General features: G+C 42.2%; 2 protein-coding genes across 2 annotated transcripts; one reads left to right on the top strand and one right to left on the bottom strand.

The window, feature by feature from the left end:
- The first annotated feature begins 68 nt into the window (after positions 1 to 68).
- On the top strand, positions 69 to 6,243 carry LOC144597429 (uncharacterized). The gene is made up of 2 exons (XM_078406794.1): positions 69 to 959; positions 5,810 to 6,243. Exons 1-2 carry the CDS (start codon positions 734 to 736, stop codon positions 5,926 to 5,928), a joined length of 345 nt encoding a protein of 114 aa, XP_078262920.1. The 5' UTR covers positions 69 to 733; the 3' UTR covers positions 5,929 to 6,243.
- A 10,783-nt stretch (positions 6,244 to 17,026) lies between these two features.
- tmem251 (transmembrane protein 251) lies at positions 17,027 to 23,860 on the bottom strand. The gene is made up of 2 exons (XM_078407209.1): positions 23,537 to 23,860; positions 17,027 to 19,718 (listed from the first exon to the last, which is right to left on the bottom strand). Exon 2 carries the CDS (start codon positions 19,697 to 19,699, stop codon positions 19,304 to 19,306), a length of 396 nt encoding a protein of 131 aa, XP_078263335.1. The 5' UTR covers positions 19,700 to 19,718; positions 23,537 to 23,860; the 3' UTR covers positions 17,027 to 19,303.
- Between the last annotated feature and the right edge of the window lie 747 nt (positions 23,861 to 24,607).

Below are 24,607 nucleotides of genomic sequence, written 5' to 3'. Positions count from 1 at the left end.
CAAACTATGCAAAGACTTCCGGGTTGGGAGCTATTTGAGGCTGTAGTTCCCCTCCCCCCCCCCACCCGTCTCTCAAACTAACTGCGTGGTGCAAAGCCCCCCGCTGCGTTGAGTGCAACGTTCAACTTGTGTTTTTTAATTGTTACGTGAATTTAAAACCGGGCTGCGGTTTTAAGTGGCGCCTGGGTCAAAGTGCGGAGGTGACAGGGAGCAAAGGGGGAGCAAGGCTGTAAGGCTGCTAGGCTGCAGGGCTGCTGGGCTGTAATTGGGATTGGGACTGTAACTGTGACTGTGACTGTGGTTGTGGCTGTGATTGGGACTGTGACTGATTGTGACTGGGGCTGTGACTGTGACTGACTGGGACTGTGGCTGTGATTGGGACTGTGACTAGGACTGTGACTGATTGTGACTGGGACTAGGATTGTGACTGTGATTGGGGCTGGGATTGGGACTGGGATTGTGACTGACTAGGATTGTGACTGGGACTGGGACTAGGATTGTGACTGTGATTGGGGCTGGGATTGGGACTGGGATTGTGACTGGGGTTGAGATTGTGGCTGGGACTGGGGCTGTGACTGGGGCTGTGACTGGGGCTGGGACTGTGGTGGCTGGGACTGTGGTTGTGGCTGGGACTGGGATTGGGACTGTGATTGGGATTGGGACTGTGACTGGGACTGTGACTGGGACTGTGACTGTGGTTGTGGCTGTGACTGGGACTGTGACTGGGATTGGGATGGCTGAGGCTGAGACGTGTGAAGTATGGGGGGAGCTGACGGACCGGAGCGGTGAGTGCCGCCGTTTCTCAGCCCGGGCCCGCTGCACCACACGAGGGATTCTCGGCGGCGTCCACCACCTCCAGGAACAGCTGGGTAGCGCCTTGAACGAAATGGTCCTGCAGGAAAAACAGAAGCAACAACAGCAACAACAGGACGTCGCAGAGAGAGTGGCCTCTGGCTCCGGTGCGTTGGGGGTGACATCAGATCACTGGAGTTAGGAACCCCCAGTTTGTCTATCTATGTATCTACGTTATGTAATCAGTAGATTATGTTTGCCAACGCTCACATTAGGGTAGAGGCATCAGCACTAGATTAAGTATTGAACACATTGCTTAATATAAGAAAATAACTGCAGATGCTGGTGCAAATCGAAGGTACTTATTCACAAAATGCTGGAGTAACTCAGCAGGTCAGGCAGCATCTCAGGAGAGAAGGAATGGGTGACGTTTCGGGTCGAGACCCTTCTTCAGACTGATGTCAGGGGGTCGGGACAAAGGAAGGATATAGGTGGAGACAGGAAGATAGAGGGAGATCTGGGATGGAGGAGGGGAAGGGAGTGACAGAGGAACTATCTAAAGTTGGAGAAGTCGATGTTCATACCGCTGGGCTGCAAGCTGCCCAGGCGAAATATGAGGTGCTGCTCCTCCAATTTGCGGTGGACCTCACTATGGCACTGGAGGAGGCCCATGACAGAAAGGTCAGACTGGGAATGGGAGGGGGAGTTGAAGTGCTCGGCCACCGGGAGATCAGTTTGGTCAATGCGGACCGAGCGCAGGTGTTGAGTGAAGCGATCGCCGAGCCTGCGCTTGGTTTCGCCGATGTAAATAAGTTGACATCTAGTGCAGCGGATGCAATAGATGAGGTTGGAGGAGGTACAGGTGAACCTCTGTCTCACCTGGAAAGACTTTTTGGGTCCTTGGATGGAGTTGAGGGGGGAGGTAAAGGGACAGGTGTTGCATCTCGTGCGGTTGCAGGGGAACGTGCCCGGGGATGGGATGGTTCGGGTCGGAAGGGACGAGTGGACCAGGGAGTTACGGAGGGAACGGTCTCTGCGGAACGCAGAGAGGGGAGGGGATGGGAAGATATGGCCAGTGGTGGGGTCCCGTTGTAGGTGACGGAAATGTTGGCGGATGATTTGTTGGCGGATGAACACATTGCTTACTATACAGTACCTCTTCTCTTAAAATGTCAGAGAGCCATACAGTGTAGAAATAGGCCCTTCGGCCAACATGTGCTGTAATGGCAGTTTCTATACCTTCTCAAAGTCCAACTTCGATAGCCATTACTGCTCGGGGATGGAATGGAGGTATAGCTTACGCACACACCGCACTCTGAGGTAACAAAAACGCATCTTCCAAACGCTGTTTCTTGATTAATTGGTCTTTATTAAAGTAGGACCACAAATCGAACGAGTAATTCATAACTTTTCGTTCATATCAACTGTTTCTTCTTCAAACAATACAGTAAAATTCGTGTAGTCGTTGCCGTGTAGTCCTTGTTAGTATAGCTGGCGCGAGTGTGGCAGTCGTGAGTGTGGCAGACGTGAGTGTGACTGGCGCGAGTGTGGTAAAAAACTATTCTCTCCATCCTCCCAGACTAAACTGACTCACAATCTCTGTCGCTACGCTAGCCTCCTCCAATGTGGACACTCCCCATTATGTATCAAATCACACCCACGAGCATGCAAAAAAGACAGAAACTAGAAATATTAAACATAGCCATAATACAATGACAGTAACTAAATTAAGCGTAAATGGCTCCTACATGTGCCATCTGCACTAGGCCCGCCTGCCTGTGTTTGACCCATATCCCTTTAAACCCATTCTGCTTCCCCATATTGCTTCTGTTCCCTTTCCACCATCCTTATATTCTTTCCCTTTTTTTACAAAAAAGGTAATAATTTCTATTATACTTTAAGTCTTCCAATGTGTTTTATTCTCATCATAATACTTACCAAACCCCCTGTGATGTGTTTAAAAATCATAAACACTTGTAATGTGGGTGAATATTTTTCACCACAGAAAAATATTCTAGACAAGCTCCTGTTGAAATTGGTTTGAATGATAAATCGTGAGCAGGATTTCAGGATAACACGCTGCGTTTTCTTCAGAAATACGTTTGAGCTTCTCAAGGCCATATTTAATGCCTCTGGGTAAGATTATTTATTATTGCATTCTAGTAACAGTAGACACTGACTACCGGCACAATCATTTGACCCTGGGTCAAAAGTTCTATCAACTAAGACCAGGCAAACACACTGTTTTGTGTTTAATTTCTTCCCATTCGAACCTTCCAGCTGTCCTGGTCTCTAGTATAGATCCCTCCAACTTCACCCCAAACTATAATCTATCTTCTAAAAATTCAAACCGAATAGTTATCCTTTTTGTTACAGTTCAGAATTGAGAATGTGTATTTTTTTTTTTTTAAGTTGTTCTCATGAAGTGAATTGGTGGAAAGGGGAACAGACCAAAACCAATCACAATGGTGAGAAATGAAAGGAGGAATTCTAGCTGGGTGACCAAAACTGAAGACAATACTCCAAATGTGGTCTCACCAACGTTGTGTACAACAGCAACACAACATCTGATCCTTGAGGCACACCACACTAATCACAGGCCTCCAGTCTGAAAAATAACTATCCACCATCACTCTGTTTCATTCCATGAAGCCAATTTTCTATCCAGTCAGCTATCTCTCCCTGGATCCCATGCAATCTAACCTTCCAGAGCAGCCTGCTATGTGGAACCTTCTCAAATGTCTTGTTGAAGTCCGTTTGGACAACATTTACGATCTTGCCCCAAGGGAATTTCAAGATATTCGCTCAAGATATGCTGAGAACGTTTACTACGCTCTGCACCTTCCCCTGAGCTTTCCCTATTCTAATTGAGTTTGACTTGATTGTATTTATGTATTGTATTATCTAATTGGATAGCATGCAAAACAAAGCTTTTCACTGTACCTCAGTACACGTGACAATACAAAACCTAAACCTAAAATACGCTCTTCCTCAATCCACCAAAATTTTGCTGATGCGTTGAAGGTAGTAATGATGATGAAATTCACCAGTACCTGCCTTGTTGAGAGGTGACTTGAAATGGAGCTGCTTTCCAGAGTCTCACGCTGAACATTTATTGTTGTAAGCCAGTGTGGACGGTTTTGTAGAGGACTGGGAAATTGCATGTAAGACTCATTTATTCTTGTATACGTTGATGAACATGTCAATAGTGTCCTGGAACTCAGCGTAATATAGTAACAGGGGTGAGAAAATCAACTCGCATTGCTATTATTTGGAATAAAGTTCTTGGCTGTTTGATCGTGTGCTTCATGCAAGATTCCATGCAGCGTTTACTGTGTATAGGTGCCATCTAATGTTTAATACAGTTTGGGATTTATCTGGGGTTTTTTCCCCTGGGCCAGTGGCACTCGATGCCCTAATGCAATGGAGATGGTTTGTTAAACATTTTGGCTGGAGGTAATAATTTAAGATAGAGACGACTATCTTTATTAAGAAATGTACTTAGAAATATAGTGGTGCAGCAGGTAGAGTTGATGCCTTGCTGCGCCAGAGACCCGGGTTCAATCCTGACTGTGGATGCTGTCTGTACGGAGTTTGTACGTTCTCCCCATGACTGGGGGTTTTCTCAGGTACCCCGATTCCCTCCCACACTCCATTGTAAATTGGCCTTGGTGTGTAGGTTCGTGTTAGTGTTTGGGGATCTCTGGACGACGTGGACTTGATGGGCCAAAGGGCCTGTTTTCACACTCTCTCTGCACTAAACTAAATCAACAATATGTGAATAATGCTGTTGTCCATTAGCTGTAGCGTCTGTATTGAAGGGAAGCAGATTGCCATTTATCAGTGAGAAGTAAAATGGCGTCGATGCCGGTCCTCCAGCCTGTATCTGATGTTACAGCTCCACGTTCCATCTCGTCTGTCTGTGGCCTTTTTTTCTTCTCCACCCTCGGCGTATTGTTTTATGCTGCTTGCTTGACTGGGTAGGATTCATTCTCGGCTTCAACAAAAAAAAACTTTGAATTCAACATCTATGGCAGACCGTGGAGTAAAAACATCCAGGCTGAAGTTCTCAGTACAGTCATGAGGCATTGCGTCGCTGTTTAAGATGCTATCTTTGGAAAGGCAGGAGGGTTTTCTGGTTAATGTTTATACTCGTATGACTATCAATCTTTGGGTTTAAAAAAAAAATCTAGTAGTTATCTCAATGCTATTTTCTGGACCATGTGCGCATACTGGTTATTATGGTTTTGTTTCATTACAACAGTGGCTGGACTTGGTGGAACAGAGGTTACTGTTGCAACAAGCGTTGTAGGATGTATCCAAACAATGAAAGGCTACATGGCTTTCACCTATTTACCTATGATTTTTGTCCTCCATTTCCAGTACTAAAACTTATTTCTTCCCCCCCCCCCCCCCCCCTGCAGTACTTTGTTGTTATTTGTAATGACAGTTTCTATACCATCTCGAAATCCCACTCCGATAGCCATTACTTCTCGGGGATGAAATATAGTTATAGCTTACGCACACGTCGCACCCTGATATGACGAAACGAATCTTCCAAACTTCTTTTCTTCATTAATTGGTTTTATTAAAATAGCACAAATCATAGAGTAATTCATCAGTTTCCATACTTTTATCAACTGTATCTTCATCAAACAATATCTAGAATTCTTGCAGTTATTACCGTATGGTTCTTACAAATATAACCGGTGCGAGCGCATGGTAAAGAACTGTATGCTCACCATCCTCTGAGTCCAAACTGACCCACAACCTCTGTCGACACGCACTAGCCTCCTCCCATCTAGACACTCCCCATTACGCATTAAGTCACACCCACAAGCAGGCAAAAAAGACATAAACTAGAAATATTAAAACATAGCCATAACACAATGACAATAACTGAATTAAGCATAAATGGCTCCTACATTATTTTTCTGCAGTGAAAATGTTCTCGTATTTTGGATTGCAATGATGAATACTGTCTTGTCATAAACTAAACATACTTTTCCTGAATTAGATCAAGAAGAGGAAGAAGAGGAAGATGACGATGATGATGAAGAAGACAGTGAAGACAAACCAGCTGATCAAGTAGATGGCGATACACCTCCAACAAAAAGGACCAGGATACAATCCTGACATTGTGCAAGACTATTGTGTAAAATACTGCCTTTTTAAGACTGTCGCCATATTCATGCGTTAACAAGGCAACTCGACAACTCCTGCAGCCCAAAGGATTTTTTTTAATTAAATCTGTTAAAAACATGATTTAACTTTTTTTACTGTTTAAATCAGAAATTAAATAAATTATCTGACGTGTTTGCTTTTATTTTAACTCTGGTGGTGATGGTTGTGAAAGTTTAAGGGTTAGGTTTAGTGTATTATTGTTATGTGTACTGAGGTACATTGAAAAGATCCGTTTTGCATGCTATCCAATTAACTCAGATAATATGAAGGTAGACACAAAATGCTGGAGTAACTCAGCGGGTCAGGCAACATCTCTGGAGCGAAGGAATGGGTGACGGTTCGGGTCGAGACCCTTCTTCAGACTGATGTCAGGGAATGGGGTGGGGCAAAGATAGAATGTAGTAGGAGACAGGAAGACTTGTGGGAGAATTGGGAAGGTTGAGCGGATAGAGAGGGAAAGCATGGACTATCTGAAGTTAGAGAAGTCAAAATGTTGATACCTCTGAGGTGTAAGCCACCCAAGCAAAATATGAGGTGCTGTTCCTCCAATTTGCGCTGGGCTTTACTCTGTCAATGGAGGATGTCCAGGACAGAAAAGTCAGATTGGAAATGGGAGGGGGAGTTAAAATGCTGAGCCACCGGAAAATCAGGTTGATTAAGACGGACTGAGCGGAGGTGTTCAACGAAACGATCGCCGAGCCTGCGCTTGGTCTCGCCGATGTAGAGAAGTTGACACCTGGAACAGCGGATACAGAAGATGAGGTTGGAGGAGGTGAAGGGTCCCGTCTGAAGAAAGGTCTTGACCCGAAACCTGATTTTCCGGTGGCTCAGCACTTTAACTCCCCCCTCCCATTCCCAATCTGACCTTTCTGTCCTGGGCCTCCTCCTTTGCCAGAGTAAGGCCCAGCGCAAATTGGAGGAACAGCACCTCATATTTTGCTTGGGTAGTTTACATCCCAGTGGTATCAACATTGACTTCTGTAACTTCAGATAGTCCCTGCTTTCCCTCTCTATCCCCTCCCCATTCTCCCACCAGTCTTCCTGTCTCCTAACCTCCTATCTTTGACCCGCCCCATCCCTGACATCAGTCTGAAGAAGGGTCACGACCCAAAACCTTCTCCCCAGAGATGCTACCTGACCCGCTGAGTTACTCCAGCATTTTGTGTCTACCTTTGATTTAAACCAGCACCTGCAGTTTTCGTTCCTACTAACTCCGATAATACTGTACATAAATAGTCAAGCCACACTAGAGTACAATAGGAGCGAAGGGACAGATTCAGAGTGCATTGTTTAAGACTTTAATATGAACAATCAGAGGACTTTTCCCAAAGTGGAAATTGTGTCCAAAATAGATGTAATGCTGAAATCATTCACATGGGTCAGGCAGCATCTGTGGAAAGAGAAACAGAGATACGGTTTTAAGTCGAACACACTTTGTCAGAAATGGTCGCATTCTGAAGCAGGGTCTCTGACCCTAAACTTTAAGTTTGTTTCTTTTTCCTTGGATGCTGCCTGACCGTAAATGTTTGCAGCATTTTCGTTTTTTCCAGAATATGCAGGGTTTTTATTTTCGAATTAAATGTTTACAGGAATGCTGACTTAGAGTCATTGATTTAGACAGCACAGAAACAGATCCTTTCACCTAATGTTTCCATGCCAGCCAAGGTACCTATCTGGGGTTGGTCACATTTGGATGTGTTTGGTCCGTGTCACTAAATCTTTCCTGTCCATATGTCTTAAACGTTGTCATTATATATGTCCCAATCACTTCCTCTGGCGGCGTGTTCCATATACCCACGGCCACCCCCTATTTGTTTTTAAAAACTTGCCCATCACTCCCCTTTTTTTTTTTTTTTTTTAATTTTATTTAAATTTTAACAAAACAAATACATGTATGAACTCATTTAAATTCGATTATACCTGTATTGTTCTGTATTTTCTCCCCACCCACAACCCCCCTCCCCCCCCACCCCCCAGTTAGAAAAAAAGAGGAAAAAGGAGAAGGAGAAAGATAAAGAAATAAAAAAAATTAAAAAGGAAAGAAAGAAAGAAAGAAGAAAGAAGGGAACCTGGAGACAAGAAGGAAACACTTCCGGCTAATTTCTTATTAAATTCTTTTTAGGGGTATCAAAACAATCCTGAAATTAAATATTTCCAATTCTTAATCCTAGTTTTTAAGTGAATGGGTTCCAAAGTTTCAAAAAGAAATCATATTTATTTCTCAGATTATAAGTAGCTTTTTCTAATGGGATACAACTACGCATTTCTGCATACCATCTTGCAATTCTTATTTCATTGTGATCTTTCCAAGTGACCGCCACACATTTTTTTGCTATTGCTATTGTTATTTTGAGAAATCTTTCCTGATATTTATCTAAAATTAATCTTGGTAATATTCCTTTAGTATCTCCCAATAAAAACAACCTTGAATCCAATGGTATGGTCTTATTCATCAATTGTTCCAAAAAGTTTTTTAGGTCTTTCCAAAAAGGAGTTACCTTAGGACATGCCCATGTGGAGTGTAAAAAAGTACCCACATCCTGGTTGCATCTAAAACAAATTTCAGGTAAATTTGGATTTAAATTGTTTAATTTTTTCGGAGTTAAATATAGTTGATGTAAAAAATTGTATTGTACTAAACTATATCTCACATTAATAGTATTTTTCATACTTTCTAAACAATCTTTCCCAACTTGGTTCATCAATGCTAATATTCAGATCTGTTTCCCATCTTTGTCTTGATTTTTGAATTCCTGTCTTTGGACTAGATTTTTGTAGCAATTTATACATTGAAGATATTTTTTTTTAGTTCCCTTGCCCTGAATCAGGGATTCAATTCCTTTAATTTGAAATAAAAACATTGAATTACCTAACTTTTCCCTTAAATAAGATTGTAATTGATAATAGAAAAAAATACTATTCCCTGGAATTTGATATTTGTTTCTCAATTGAGAAAATGTCAAAAAATTATTTCCTTCGTAGCAATCTCCCATATGTTTAATATCCTTCTGTTCCCAGACTTGTAATATTTGATTATTCCAAGCAAACGGCAGTAATCTATTTTTTACTAATGGAGTTTTAGCTGTTAGAAAAAATCTTTTATCATTAGCTTTAACTGTTTTCAACAATATATTAATTAAATGTTTTAGCAAAGGTGACTCTTGATCCTTAACTAATAGCTTCTCTTCCCATTTATAGATAAATTCTTCTGGGCATAGTTCTTTTATTTTATCCATTTCAATTTTAACCCATGCTGTTTTTCCACCCTCTTGATAAAAGGATGAAATAAAACTCATTTGTGCTGCCAGATAGTAATTTTTTAAATTTGGTAATTGCAGTCCACCTAATTCAAATTTCCATATTAATTTTTCCATAGACACTCTTGGCATTTTACCTTTCCAAAGAAAATTTCTCACAATTTTATTCAATTCTTGAAAAAAATTATTTGGTAAAGGTATAGGCAGTGTTTGAAATAAATACTGTAACCTCGGAAAAATATTCATCTTAATACAGTTCACTCTCCCTAGCAATGTAATTGGAAGATTCATCCATTTCTTCAAGTCCTCCTCAAATTTTTTAATTAGTGGTTTATAATTTAGTTTATACAGATTATTTAACTTATTATCTACTTTAACCCCTAAGTACTTCATGCCTTCTTTTTGCCATTTAAACTGACTTTCTCTTTTACATTGATCATAATTACCTTCAGAAAGAGGCATTATTTCAGTTTTATCTTTATTAATTTTATATCCTGATACTTTCCCATATTCTTCCAGTCTGAAATATAATTTTCTTAAGGATTCCAATGGTCTAGTAAGACAAATTAAAACATCATCTGCAAATAAAGTAATTTTGTGATTTTCCTGATTCACTTTAAATCCTTCAATGTCTAAATCTGATCTTATTAGCTCTGCCAGAGGTTCAATGGCCAATACAAATAAAGCCGGTGACAAGGGACATCCCTGTCTACTAGATCTTTCCAAATTAAATGATTGAGAAGATTGGCCATTTGTCACCACTTTGGCTTTAGGTTGTTTATAAAGAGCTTTTACCCAGTTAATGAAACCATTTCCTAATCCGTACTTCTCTAATACTTTAAATAAAAAATCCCATTCTAACCTGTCAAACGCCTTTTCAGCATCTAAAGCAACTGCTACGCTCAATTCCTTTATTTTCTGTGCTAAATGTAAAATACTTATAAATCTTGCTACATTATCAGATATTTCCCTTTTTTTGACAAATCCAGTTTGGTCCTCTTTAACCAGCTTCGGTAAATATTCTGCAAATCTCCTTGCCAAAAGTTTAGCAACTATTTTATAATCTGCATTCAACAATGATATTGGTCTATAAGAAGATGCATTTAAAGGGTCTTTCCCTTTTTTTTTGAATTACAGTTATAATTGCCAGTGAGAAGGATTCTGTTAATGTAGAAGTTTTTTCCGCTTGATGTATCACATCCATAAATACTGGTAACAACAAATCTTTATATTTTTTATAGAACTCAGGCGGGAAACCATCTTCCCCTGGAGATTTATTACTTGGTAAAGAATATAATACTTCCTCCACCTCTCTCAAAGTAAAGAAGGCATTTAGTCCCATCTGCTCCTCGTTAGAGAGTGTTGGTAATTGTATCTTGGATAAAAAAATATTTATCTTAATTTCATCCTTTTCAGATTCAGAATGGTACAGATTAGTGTAGAATTGCTTAAATACCTCATTGATTTCTCTAGGTTTATAAGTAATAATGTTTTGATCTGTTCTAATTGAATTTATTGTTCTTGATATTTGTTCTTCTTTCAGTTGCCATGCCAATACCTTGTGCGCTCTTTCTCCTAATTCATAATATCTTTGGTTAGTTCGTAATATTAGTTTTTCTGTTCTGTAAGTATGTAAAGTATTGTATTGAAATTTTTTATTTGCAAGTTGTGTTTTTTTCGTATCTGAAGAAGTTTTCTGTAAGTCTTTTTCTAATACGGTGATTTCTTTTTCTAATCTTTCAGATTCCTTCCTATAGTCTTTCTTTATCTTAGATGAGTAGCTTATAATTTGGCCTCTCAAATAAGCCTTCATTGCCTTCATTACTAACTCCGATAATACTGTACATAAATAGAGTCAAGCCACACTAGAGTACAATAGGAGCGAAGGGACAGATTCAGAGTGCATTGTTTAAGACTTTAATATGAACAATCAGAGGACTTTTCCCAAAGTGGAAATTGTGTCCAAAATAGATGTAATGCTGAAATCATTCACATGGGTCAGGCAGCATCTGTGGAAAGAGAAACAGAGATACGGTTTTAAGTCGAACACACTTTGTCAGAAATGGTCGCATTCTGAAGCAGGGTCTCTGACCCTAAACTTTAAGTTTGTTTCTTTTTCCTTGAACGCTGCCTGACCATAAATGTTTGCAGCATTTTTGTTTTTTCCAGAATATGCAGGGTTTTTATTTTCGAATTAAATGTTTACAGGAATGCTGACTTAGAGTCATTGATTTAGACAGCACAGAAACAGATCCTTTCGCCTAATGTTTCCATGCCAGCCAAGGTACCTATCTGGGGTTGGTCACATTTGGATGTGTTTGGTCCGTGTCACTAAATCTTTCCTGTCCATATGTCTTAAACTTTGTCATTATATATGGCCCAATCACTTCCTCTGGCGGCGTGTTCCATATACCCACGGCCACCCCCTATTTGTTTTTAAAAACTTGCCCATCACTCCCCTTTAAAAAAAAAAATTCCTACCTCATCTTAAACCCATGTGCTCTAATTTTATACTTCCAGGAAAAACAGTTCCAGCATGCCCTGTCTCTCCTTATATTGCAAGCCTTCCAGTTCCAGTAACATCCTTGTGATTCTGTTCTGCAACCTTGCTAGCTTAATTACGTCTGTCCGATAGCAACCAGAACTGTGCACAATACTTAAGTAATGTCTCGGCAACGTCTTGTACAGCTTTTCATATCGTTGGAAACAGACAGCATGGAATCGGGCCCTTGGGCCGAGCTCCTCTGTGCTGACAAAGATGCCCGTCTACGCTAGTCCCATTTGCCTACGTTTGGTCTATATCCCTCTAAATATCCTCTGCTTCCCTCTAGCCTTTCCTGTCTATATATACCTGTCCAAATGTCTTTCAACTGTTGTAATTGTACCTGGCCCTACCACCTCCTGGCAGCTCGTTCCATATATTTACCACTTCTGTGTAGGTGGGGTGGGGAAACTTGCCCCCCGGATCCTTTTTAAATCTTTCTGCTTTTACCTTAAACCTGTGTCTAGTTTTAGACTTCCATACCCTGGGATAAAGACTACTCCATCTCTGCCTGTCATCATTTTATAGACCTCTTTAAACTCTCCCCTTTGCTCCAGGGAAAAGAATTGTGGCTTTTCCAAAGATAGGCACAAAAGGCTGGAGTAACTCAGCGGGACTGGCAGCATCTCTGGAGAGAAGGAATGGGTGACGTTTCGGGTCAAGACCCTTTTTCAGTCTGAAAGTCAATGGAAAGGTAAAGGAGAGATATAGAACTTTCCAACTCCTCATCACTCAAGCTCTCCAGACCAGGCAAAGCTCTGGTGAATCTTTTCTGTACCCTCTAACATAGCTAATCTGCAAATTATTAAGAGTACAAGAATGTTTTAATTTTAAATATGAATCTTACTCGTTGCAAATTCCACTTTTACCCAGGATCACATATCTAAAATGGATGCACAAGCAAATTGCATCTAATTGGAGAACCGGGAAGGGTAGTTTTTTGAGCAAAATTAAACTCTTGGATTTGCTGCCTGACCTCCTGAGTTCCTCCAGCAATTTATTTAGCTCGAGATTCTAGCAACTGCAGTCTCCAGAGTTGTGTTATTCGTTACTGTGACATTGAAGAGCCGTGAGTGCTATTGCATTACTATCATTTCATGAATTGCCTCAAGAGTTTAAGAAATAATAATGAAATGAAAGAGCTGCAAGAGGGAACTTTATAATAATAATATATTCCTCTATTTGTCCCACACCGGGGAAATTTACAGTGTTACAGCAGCAAAGTGGATAGCAAGAGATCATTCATTATAAATAGAAGATACATACATTGTCATCAGTTTTCTGTGTGTTCTTAGCCGTTATTGTTGGCTCATCTGCTGGGAGCAGTGCTGGTTGTGTAGTCTCACAGCAGCGGGAAGGAAGGACATAGAAACATAGAAAATAGGTGCAGGAGTAGGCCTTCGAGCCTGCACCGCCATTCAATATGATCATGGCTGATCATCCAGCTCAGTAGCCTGTACCTGCCTTCTCTCCATACCCCCTGATCCCTTTAGCAAAAAGGGCCACATCTAACTCCCTCTTAAATATAGCCAATGAACTGGCCTCAACTACCTTCTGTGGCAGAGAATTCCACAGACTCACCACGCTGTGTGAAGAAATGTTTTCTCATCTCGGTCCTAAAAGACTTCCCCCTTATCCTTAAGCTGTGACCCCTGCTTCTGGACTCCTCCAACATCGGGAACAATCTTCCTGCATCTAGCCTCTCCAACCCCTTAAGAATTTTATATGTTTCTATAAGATCCCCCCTCAGTCTTCTAAATTCCAGCGAGTACAAGCCCAGTCTATCCAGTCTTTCCTCATATGAAAGTCCCGCCATTCCAGGGATCAATCTGGTGAACCTTCTCTGTACTCCCTCTAAGGCAAGAACGTCTTTCCTCAGGTTAGGAGACCAAAACTGCACACAATACTCCAGGTGCAGTCTCACCAAGGCCCTGTACAACTGCAGCAGAACCTCCCTGCTCCTAAACTCAAATCCTCTTGCTATGAATGCCAACATACCATTCGCTTTCTTCACTGCCTGCTGCACCTGCATGCTTGCTTTCAATGACTGGTGCACCATGACACCCAGGTCACGTTGCATCTCCCCTTCTCCCAATCGGTCACCATTCAGGTAATACTCTGCTTTCCTGTTCTTGCCGCCAAAGTGGATAACCTCACATTTATCCACATTATATTGCATCTGCTATATCTCTCCTTCACGCATTTGGGGTGGAGTCTGTCACTGAAGGAGCTACTCAGTGCAGTGACAGTGTCCTGCATGGGGTGGGAGTCGTTGTCCAGCAGCGATGTTAGCTTTGCCATCATCCTCCTCTCTCCCATCACCTGCACTGAGTCGAGGGGGCAACCCAGGACAGAGCCGGCCTTCCTGACCAGCTTGTCGAGCCTCTTCCCTTCCGCCGCTGAGATGTTGCTGCTCCAGCAGACCACTCCATAGAAATGGCCGATGCAACCACCGTGTTGTAGAAGGTCCTTAGGAGTGCCCCCTGCACTCCAAAGGACCTGAGTCTCCTTAGCAGATAAAGTCTGCTCTGGCCCTTTCTGTATAGCACATCGGTGTTGTCAGTCCAGTCCAGTTTATTGTTGAGGTAGACACCCACGTACCTATAGGAATCCACGATGTCCATTCCCTGGATGTTCACCGGTGTCGGGGGGGCAGCTGGCTGCGCCTGCAGAAATCTACCACCATCTCCCTGGTTTTCTCCGCTTTGATCCGGAGGCAGTTCCGCTGGCACCAGTCCACAAACTCCTTGATCAGTTCTCTGTACGCGCTGTCCTCGTCGCCCGTGATGAGGCCGATGATGGCAGAGTCGTCAGAGAACTTCTGTAGATAGGAGTCTACTTATGATATCTAATAAGCCATATTTTGAATCCCCTAATCAAAGGTTTGAAAGGTCTTTTATTGTCACGTGTACCAATTAAGGTAGTGATATGCAAATTGCCATATAGTCAAACTAAAAAAGCAACAAAACACAACTACATAAAAGTTAACATAAACATCCACCACAGCGGATTCCCCACATTCTTCACCGTGATGGAAGGCAATAAAGTCTAATCATCCCTCATTTTACTCCCGCAGTCGGGGCAGTCGAACCATCTGTTGGGGCGATCGAAGCTCCCGCAGCCAGTGGTCAAAGCCCCCACGTTGGGGCAATCGAAGCCCCCGCGTCAAGGCGGTCGAAGCTCCTGCGGCTTGGAGTTCCCGAAGCCGGACTCTGACCAGAAACAGTGAGCTCCACAATGTTAAAGTCCGCAGGCTCCCACGGTGGAGCTCTCGAAGTCGGTCTCCAGCAAAGGCCGCCAACTCCTTGATGTAAGGCCGCAGTGCGGACAGATACGATACGGGGGGAAAAAACGCATCTCCGTCGAGGTAAGAGATTTAAAAGTTTCCCCCAACCCCACCCGCCACATAAAACAAGCTAAAGAACACTAAAAACATACATTTAACACAAAACACCCTAAATAAAACAAAGAAGGGACAGACCATGAAGGAAGGCAGCCATTGATGTTATCGAGCTAGTTAATGGGAACTCTATGATGTTTACATTTTCTGTGTATTTCTCAAAATTTAGAAGAAAAATGACCCAACTTCTTGCAGCAGTAAGTACATTTCTCGTAAGCTGTTTATAGCTTGTGAGATGCTAACCGGAAATTAGGCACCCTGCCGCAATAAAAAAAAAGGCAACTCTTGACTATTTAAAATAGATTTTATGCCTACACAATTCCACAGCTGTGATTCCAGCTGACGTAAAAAGTTAAAAATTGGGAATTGTGCCAGAGGGAAATTGTAAAATGTTATTATTGAGGAATGGGTTGGCTTTAATTATTTTTTTCCAAGAAAAAATAATTAAAAAGACCAAATTCCCAAATCACAAGCTTTATTAGATTCTGCGGCTGACAGTTTCCTTAAACTATTTAAGTTTTGCAATTGTGTGTGCACACACAAATATTCCAGGCTTTACGGCTTGGCAGCAATGAGACCTCTTTGCATCTGCTCATCGTAAATCAAAACTCAATTAACTAAAGTAGTGAACAGATATATTGTTAAAAATGCATAGCATTTTATTCTGCGCATTGATTTTTTTTCGAAAAAGGTTAAAAAATGTCTACCAATTGTTTATGGCTCTTACTATGTAAGTAACCATAAAATTAAGTGTTTCTATTGCCAGCATGCTCAGAAATCTTGTTTCTTAAAAATCAACTTTCCTCAAAACCTTGATGCACCTTCAGTTTGTGCTGATGCTTACGTGCTGTGTTTATCACCAGTTTGTGGATTCCCTGTTAGAACTGTGTCGAAAGGAACTGCAGATGCTAGTTTACACCAAAGATAGACACAAAAATTGCTGGAGTAACTCATCGGGTCAGGCAGCATCTCTGGAGAAAAGGAATAGGTGACGCTTCAGGTCGAGACCCTTCTGACATTTTGTGTCCATCTTTGTTCGAACCAATGCAGATTAATATATTCATAGTAAAGCACAGGAGCAAGCTTGTGATATCTGCACCAAATATGATGCCTACTTAAACTAATCTCTTCATGTGCTCCATATTCCTTCATTCCCCGTAATTCAGGTGTCTTATCTAGTCTCTTAAACCTCACTATCTTGTCTGCTTCCAACACCACCCCTGAGTGCATTCCAGACACCCAACCCTCTGTGTAAAAAAAACTTGCCCAACACATCTCCATTAAACTTTCTTCCTCAGCGCTTATAGCCATGCCCTCTCATGTTTGACATTTCCACCCTGGAGAAAAAACGTACTGGCTGTCTACAATATCTATGGCTCTTATTTTTATAAACTTCAATCAGGTCTTTCCTCACTCAGCCTTTGACACTGCAAAGAAAACAATCCAAATTTGTCCAACCTCCCCCAGCATAAGTAAACCTCTCCATTGTGACTAAGTAAACTGCTTCAGCATCTACATCCGTCCTGGAATGGGGCAACTTGAACTGCACACAATACTCCCAATGCTGACTATTACACTCCAAATCAGGCAACAACCTGGTAAATCTCTTTCTGTACTTGCTCCTAGGAGAGGGAATGGGTGACGTTTCGGGACGAGATACTTCTTCAGTCTGAAGGGTCTCGACCCGAAACGTCACCCATTCCCTCTCCTAGATGCTGCCTGACCTGCTGAGTTACTCCAGCATTTTGTGATACCTTCGATTTGTACCAGCATCTGCAGTTATTTTCCTACTGCACTTTCTCCTAATACTCAGTATGCATGCAAAAATTATGGAATAAATACCAATAACAGTTTTAAATTAATCAAATTTAATCACAGGTTTTCCAATTAACTCATTGTAAAGCAAAACAAATTAATTTGATTGTTTAACTAATGCAGGGGAAAACATAACCCTGCATATTCCCATCCAGTTATTGGAATCAACAAGAAATTAGAATTAATTCATCTAACATTGGATATTCTAAACCAGTTTAATATCAAAAAATACTCAATACCGCAGCACAAGGCTTTATTAGCAGATAGTTTAGAAATTTGGACAGTAGCAAATCCAGCACCATTTCTCTTACACAAGTTACGATACAATTAAAAGGCAAATGCATTATGCTCAATGGCTAGACTTTAAACTCTGTCACATAGTACCGAAAGTCTAAATAGCTTTCTTTTTCTTTCCAATTGACAAACTATCACAGCTGTCTTATTGGCACCATATTACAATATCAGTTGATGGCAGACCACTATAAACCTGGCTATAAAATTTGCACCTGGCCACATAGGTGAACAAACAATGTCCCCTGCATGCTCCAGCATTTACTTTCCAAATGAAAGGATGAACGAATTCATCCACCAGAGGTGGTTGGATAGAGGAAAACAGGAACCATCTCAAAACCCCCTAAATCTCACATATTCTTTATATGCAGTAAATTTAGTGTCAACTTTCTGTCATGGTAAATTTTCTGCCAAAATAATTTATTCATACAATACGTGGCGACGTTAGAGAAATGTTAAGGTGTTTCCAACACAATGAATTGATTTCACGGCAGACTGTTTACAACAGTATTTGATGCCACGTAATAAATGCCACAACACAAATTAGTTCTTAACCTCTCTTGCTGGACACCAGGAGGAACTAGTAAACACTCCCAAAGTATACTTGCACAAATCCTACTGTTGTAGAAATAGAGCATGTTCGGAACGTCAACCTGTTGCTGACCATTCATTTTATACATTCACAGTGCACAATTTGTGGCAGATATCTTCACCCCATTCAGCAATCAAGGTGCCGCAGAAGTGAGATGAGATGCTAAGCATTAACTTCATCTTAAAAGATACTGACATTTCCAGGAAGTAATAATGACATAATATTGTTATGCTCATGTAAGAACTCTGATTGTAGCTTGAAGATTAAAGTGCCTTCATTAAAAAAAATTATTATTTGCATTACATTTTGTATAAAAGTGTTACGAAGGTGTACGGCCTATCTGCATGTTCTTAGCAGTAGAGTTCACTTTCATTGCACTTTGCGTAACACTGTTGCCTGGTCACGTAAATGCAAACTTTAAAGTCCTAATTTGTCCATTTCAATTGATGGTTTTTGATCCAGATGATTACTGCTTCTATACCCACCCCGAGATGCCAGTGTAAATACAATTTCAGAAATACTCATTTGTATTTTTCTTTTAAAACGCAGCAATGAAACTTTCTCTTCTCATATTGAAGTAAGAGTCACACTGGTTTGTTTAAATAACTTGGACCTGTGGCAGTGTGAGCTTGGCCAATTGTTACGCTCAGAACCTTGAAGAAGCTTTACGGAAAATCTGATTCCTTCCAAATATTTACTTAAACAAATTAAAACATACCTTGATCACAATCGCCTTGTCAGTTTATCCAAAGTACCTTTTGATATTTTGCACAACTATTTATTAACTTAAGAGTACTTGAATTTCAAACATGTGATATGGTCTTGTTTTGCTGTCCTGTGGACAATTGTCAATACAGGTCATTGACAAAAGAAATCTAAAACCAGTTAACAACATTTATAACTGGTCTAATATTTGCACGGCCATATTGAAAATTCATTAAATAACATAAGAATGTGCAATTTAACCCTGGTCAAATATTATGTTCATAAACAGTTTAATTCAGACATTTTGAGCACAATCCATAAACGACTGACGAATGATAATCTGGGGTGTAAAAACATTTACTGCAGTTAAGAGTTTAAAATAGCAGTGTTATAAATTAAGACATATTTAATGCATGTCAGGATGAGGTACATTGTCTTTCACCACCAAACTGGGCTAAAATAGCCAAGAATCCCCATTGAAAAGAAACATTTCTACGTTGAATGGGATAAATGGAGTGATTCCCAATAACTGTTGTTGGCAGGTTTAATAAAATTCTAACCAAGGCATTTTACCCAATTGTCTGATTGTCCAGTTCTAAATAAAATTCCATTTATTTTTTAAAAATTGGATACAGATAGAGATTTCATTACAGATTACAAATTAAGCATCCAGGCCTTGAATCTTGATTTAGGATTAATTTATTGTGACCCAAACAGTGTTCTATTCACGTATCAATTATTTTCAATCTGTTGATTTGGTTGGAGGCTTTGACAAAAGCTTGATGCCGATTGCAGATGACAGCCATATAGATCGGGAATATACAGTAGCCAACTGTCTTGGGATTAGCTCTTGTACATGAATACAGAAATAAGAAGATTTGCAGGTATGGAATCAGAAATAGAATAGCCCACAACCAGAATGGGAGTGAAAACAGGCGTGCAGTCACTATCTGGGTCCAAGAGGTTCCACTGTCCAGGTTCTCCGATTTCCGTTGTATATGCTCCAAAGCCAGTTGGTTGTACGTTTCATTTATTTCAAACACATAATAAAAGGCTGCAGCACTTGCTAGCAGGTAGAACCCTACACCAAGCCATCCCATTCTCTGACGAAAGTTCATCATTCTCCATAATCTTCTTTCTCTGCAATGTAAACGAGAACGAAAGGTCAAAGATGTGTTCAATTAACAAGAAAATCAACTCAACTGAAAAACACGGGGTTTCCCTTATCCTGCTGCTGGAAACTATCCTTCTGAAAAACCCAGCATGATCATGATTTTTCTTTTCAAAGTAAAGGAACTTATAAATGCAGAGGGCAGTCCGCCAGAGAAAATGGACGATGGGTTACATAAACATAACATAAAAATAGGTGCAGAAGGAGGCCATTCGGCCCTTCGAGCCAGCACTGCCATTCATTGTGATCATGGCTGATCGTCCCCAATCAATAACCCGTGCCTGCCTTCTCCCCATATCCCTTGATTCCACTAGGCCCTAGAGCTCTATCTAACTATGCCATTAGCTTTCTTCACTGCCTGCTGTATCTGCACTCCAGCTTTCAGTGACTGGTGTACAAGGACACCCAGGTCTCGCTGCACTTCCCACTTACCTCCATGTTCTAGCCGCCAAAGTGGATAAGCTCACATTTATCTATATTATACTGCATCTGCCACGCATCTGCCCACTCACTCAACCAATCCAGGTCACCCTGCAACCTCCCAACATCCTCTACGCAGTTCAAACTGCCACCCAGCTTTGTGTCATCTGCAAACTTGCTAGTGTTGCTTCTAATTCCCTCTTCCAAATCATTAATATATATGGTAAACAGTTGGGTTAATATGTTACAAAGGCCCACATCAGAAATATTCACCAAACCTGCTTGTTTACATGTTTAACAGAGTCCATGTACTCCAATTTTGCTACGCTGCTCGTGCTCCATAATTTTCAGCAATTCCTTTAGCCACTATGGTCTCCACTGCACTACCACCCCAAGGGCACTCTCTCTTCATTGCTTCTTTCCTCTCTTCAAAAGCCACAAATATGCTTCAATAATGTCCTTGGCAGCTATCTGTACGGAGCTTGTACATTCTCTCTGTGACCTCGTGGGGTTTCTCTGGGCGCTCTGGTTTCCTCCCACACTACAAAGATGTTCGGGTTTGTAGGTTAATTGGCTTCTGTAAATTGTCCCTGGTGTGTAAGATAGTGCTAATGTACGGGGTGATCGCTGTTTCTGCGCTCGATCTTAGAAGTCTAAATCTGTTCTTCAATATCCCAAACAGCATTCATTTTATCGTGCACAAGGAAATAACTTGCTGTTTCATGACTTTGAATGCAGTGTTATTGGTTATTTTGATCAAATTATAATGGCCATGAAGTCATATATATCAAAGTATTAATTGAAAGAGAAAATATATATAATCCAGGTATTAATTAAGATAGTTGCATTACTTTGAGATTTTAACTTCATTATAACATACCGCTGAAAATATAGTTAAAATGTAAAACATAGCATTTTTAGGACACATTCCAAAACTAGCAATTTAAGCAATTCAATGTACCCTTGCTTTTCAAAACAATTATCTCAGCCAAACAATCTTGGCCCAACTATGAAAACCATTCTTCAGGGTATCAAGTCTGAAATTTTGAGTGCTTTCAACAATTTATTTTTATTCTAGATTTCCACAATTTATTTCTTTATTTGTGTCTTTATTTTCAGGGTTGATGCCCGTAGATTTAGTTCCAGATTCAAAAAATTAATACCCCCCCCAACGTTTTTACAGTTCAGCCAACACTGAAAGAACTCTGTGCCACTAACTAAAAAAAATAAACGTGACTGCTGATACAAACCAACTATTGGATTACATTTATGAAAGGCACTGTGTTGCTGATGGTTGAGCAGCAGCCTCTTGCCTTCATTGACCTGGGTTTAATTAATTCCCCCTCTCTGAGCAAGAGTTTCCCCCAGGTGCTCCAGTTTCCTCCCTCATACAAAGACAAGTGGCCTGGTGGGTTAAATGGCCACTGTTAATTGCCCCTGGTGTTTCAGTGAGTGGTAGAATCCGGAGGGAGTTGATGGTAATGTGGGGAGAATAAAATATGAATAATGAAAATAGCTCCTGGTTCAATGGGTTTATTTTATTACTGCATGAATATAATCACAAAGAAAGCATTGCATGTGGAAATCAATCCCGTAAGCAACATTCTTAAGATTTAATTCAGTCTCAGCAAGCAAAGTTAAATCATGTCAATAGTTATTTTTTTATAAGAAAATAACTGCAGATGCTGGTACAAATCGAAGGTATTTATTCACAAAATGCTGGAGTAACTCAGCAGGTCAGGCAGCATCTCTGGAGAGAAGGAATGGAGTAAAAATGGTCAACAGGAGAAGCAGCATTAACGACCGATAACCAGCTGATGTGGAGGGGGAGGAACTGAAGCCGTTGGACTCCGGTGGAAGGGAGCACATTCACAGCCAAAGGTTCTGCAGTCATGTGGAGCCATGACCAGTTTGCTCATTCAAACATCAGCCAAGCTGGGAGGCCCACGCACAAAAGCCGGGCTCTCAGCTGGGAAATAATCCTCTACTCGCTGGAGTTTAGAAGGGTGTGGGGGGACCTCATTGAAACTTTCCACATGGTGAAAAGCCTGGATAGAGTGCATGTGGAGAAGATGTTTCCATGAGTGAGAGAGTCCAGGACTAAAGGTTGTAGCCTCAAAATTAAAGAAAGTTCCTTTTCAGAATGAAATGAGGAGGAATTTCTTTGGTCAGAGGGTGGTGAATCTGTGGAATTCATTGCCACAGAAGGCTGTGGAGTCAATGGATATTTTTAAGGCAGAGATAGATTCGTGATTAATCTGTGGAATTCATTGCCACAGAAGGCTGTGGAGTCAATGGATATTTTTAAGGCAGAGATAGATTTGTGATTAATCTGTGGAATTCATTGCCACAGTAGGCTGTGGAGTCAAAGGATATTTTTTAAGGCAGAGATAGATTCGTGATTAATGAGAGTATCAGGGGTTTGTGGGGGAGAGGAGGGAGATAGATTATCCATGATTGAATGGAAGAAGGATCTCGACCCAAAATGTCACCCATTCCTTCTCTCCCGAGATGCCTCCGGACCCATTTTGTGTCTACTCCATTTTTGTGTCTACAGCCGGAGTAGACTTGATGGGCCGAGTGGCCTAATTCTGCTCCTGTCACGTACAAAATTCTTAAGGGGTTGGACAGGCTAGATGCAGGAAGATTGTTCCCGATGTTGGGGAAGTCCAGAACAAGGGGTCACAATTTAAGGATAAGGGGGAAGTCTTTTAGGACCGAGATGAGAAAGTTTTTTTTCACACAGAGAGTGGTGAATCTGTGGAATTCTCTGCCACCGAGGGTAGTTGAGGCCAGTTTATTGGCTATATTTAAGAGGGAGTTAGATGTGGCCCTTGTGGCTAAAGGGATCAGGGGGTATGGAGAGAAGGCAGGTACAGGATACTGAGTTGGATGATCAGCCATGATCATATTGAATGGCGGTGCAGGCTCGAAGGGCCGAATGGCCTACTCCTGCACCTATTTTATATGTTTCTATGAAGTAATGAAATACCAGCACCCGAGTCCTGTACTGTCCCAGTGCCGTGGCTGCTTTGATCCAATGCTTGCTGAGTCAGGGAACCTGCGGAGGCCGGGGAACCCCCGAGTCCCGTAACCACCAGGGGTAATCCCTGCACCGGGTTATAACCCCCCCCCCCCCCCCCCCCAGCCCCCAGCCTCGGCACCAGTACCGGCCCGCGACCCCGAGGCCCGAGTCACAGCAGAGACCGGCCCGCACCCCCGAGTCCCGTAACCCCCAACCTGGCCGCCGAGTCCTGGTCGTATTCCGGGCACCGGCCCGTAACCAGAGTCACGGACACCGGCCCTTACCCCGGGCCCAGGCCGCGTGTGTGGCCCCGTGTCCCGTCGTAGGCACTCACTCACTCACCGGACAGGAGAAAGGGGGCCGGGCTGGGCCGGGCCTGGCCGGAGAGGGGGAAGGAGGCGGCGGGTTTAATCCATCCTCCAGCTTGGGCAGCTCCAGCTCCCTCTCCGCCGCTGCAGCGCTGTCGCCGCCTGACGACTCACCCGCAGATCCGCTTCCGTAATGTGGGGAACTGTATCCGGGATGTTGCTGGGGAGACGGCGCCGCACAGGGAGCAGCAGGGCTGTGGGCCTTGCATTGGCTGCAGCCTCTTGTAGTAGTGGCTGCGCACACTAGCAGCAGTCAGTGCAGCCTCTTGCAGCAGTCAATGCAGCCTCTTGCAGCAGTCAATGCAGCCTCTTGCAGCAGTCAATGCAGCCTCTTGCAGCAGTCAGTGCAGCCTCTTGCAGCAGTCAGTGCAGCCTCTTGCAGCAGTCAATGCAGCCTCTTGCAGCAGTCAGTGCAGCCTCTTGCAGCAGTCAGTGCAGCCTCTTGCAGCAGTCAGTGCAGCCTCTTGCAGCAGTCAGTGCAGCCTCTTGCAGCAGTCAATGCAGCCTCTTGCAGCAGTCAGTGCAGCCTCTTGCAGCAGTCAGTGCAGCCTCTTGCAGCAGTCAGTGCAGCCTCTTGCAGCAGTGGCTGCACACCCTAGCAGCAGTCAATGCAGCCTCTTGTAGTAGTGGCTGCGCACACTAATAATAATAATAATGTATTTTATTTATATAGCGCTTTTCATATACTCAAAGACGCTTTACAGAGATTTAGAGAACATAGGGAAATGAATAAATAGATAAATAAGTAAATAAATAAACGAACAGAGAAAGGAGACAGAAGGTGAGGTGAAGAATACACTAGCAGCAGTCAGTGCAGCCTCTTGCAGCAGTCAATGCAGCCTCTTGCAGCAGTCAGTGCAGCCTCTTGCAGCAGTCAGTGCAGCCTCTTGCAGCAGTCAGTGCAGCCTCTTGCAGCAGTCAGTGCAGCCTCTTGCAGCAGTCAGTGCAGCCTCTTGCAGCAGTCAATGCAGCCTCTTGCAGCAGTCAATGCAGCCTCGCAGCAGTCAATGCAGCCTCTTGCAGCAGTCAATGCAGCCTCTTGCAG

Source organism: Rhinoraja longicauda, chromosome 10, assembly GCF_053455715.1.
Source record: "Rhinoraja longicauda isolate Sanriku21f chromosome 10, sRhiLon1.1, whole genome shotgun sequence".
NCBI lineage: Eukaryota > Metazoa > Chordata > Chondrichthyes > Rajiformes > Arhynchobatidae > Rhinoraja > Rhinoraja longicauda.
The sequence above is the reverse complement of the archived record's forward strand: the minus strand, read 5'-3'. Positions and strand labels throughout refer to the sequence as shown.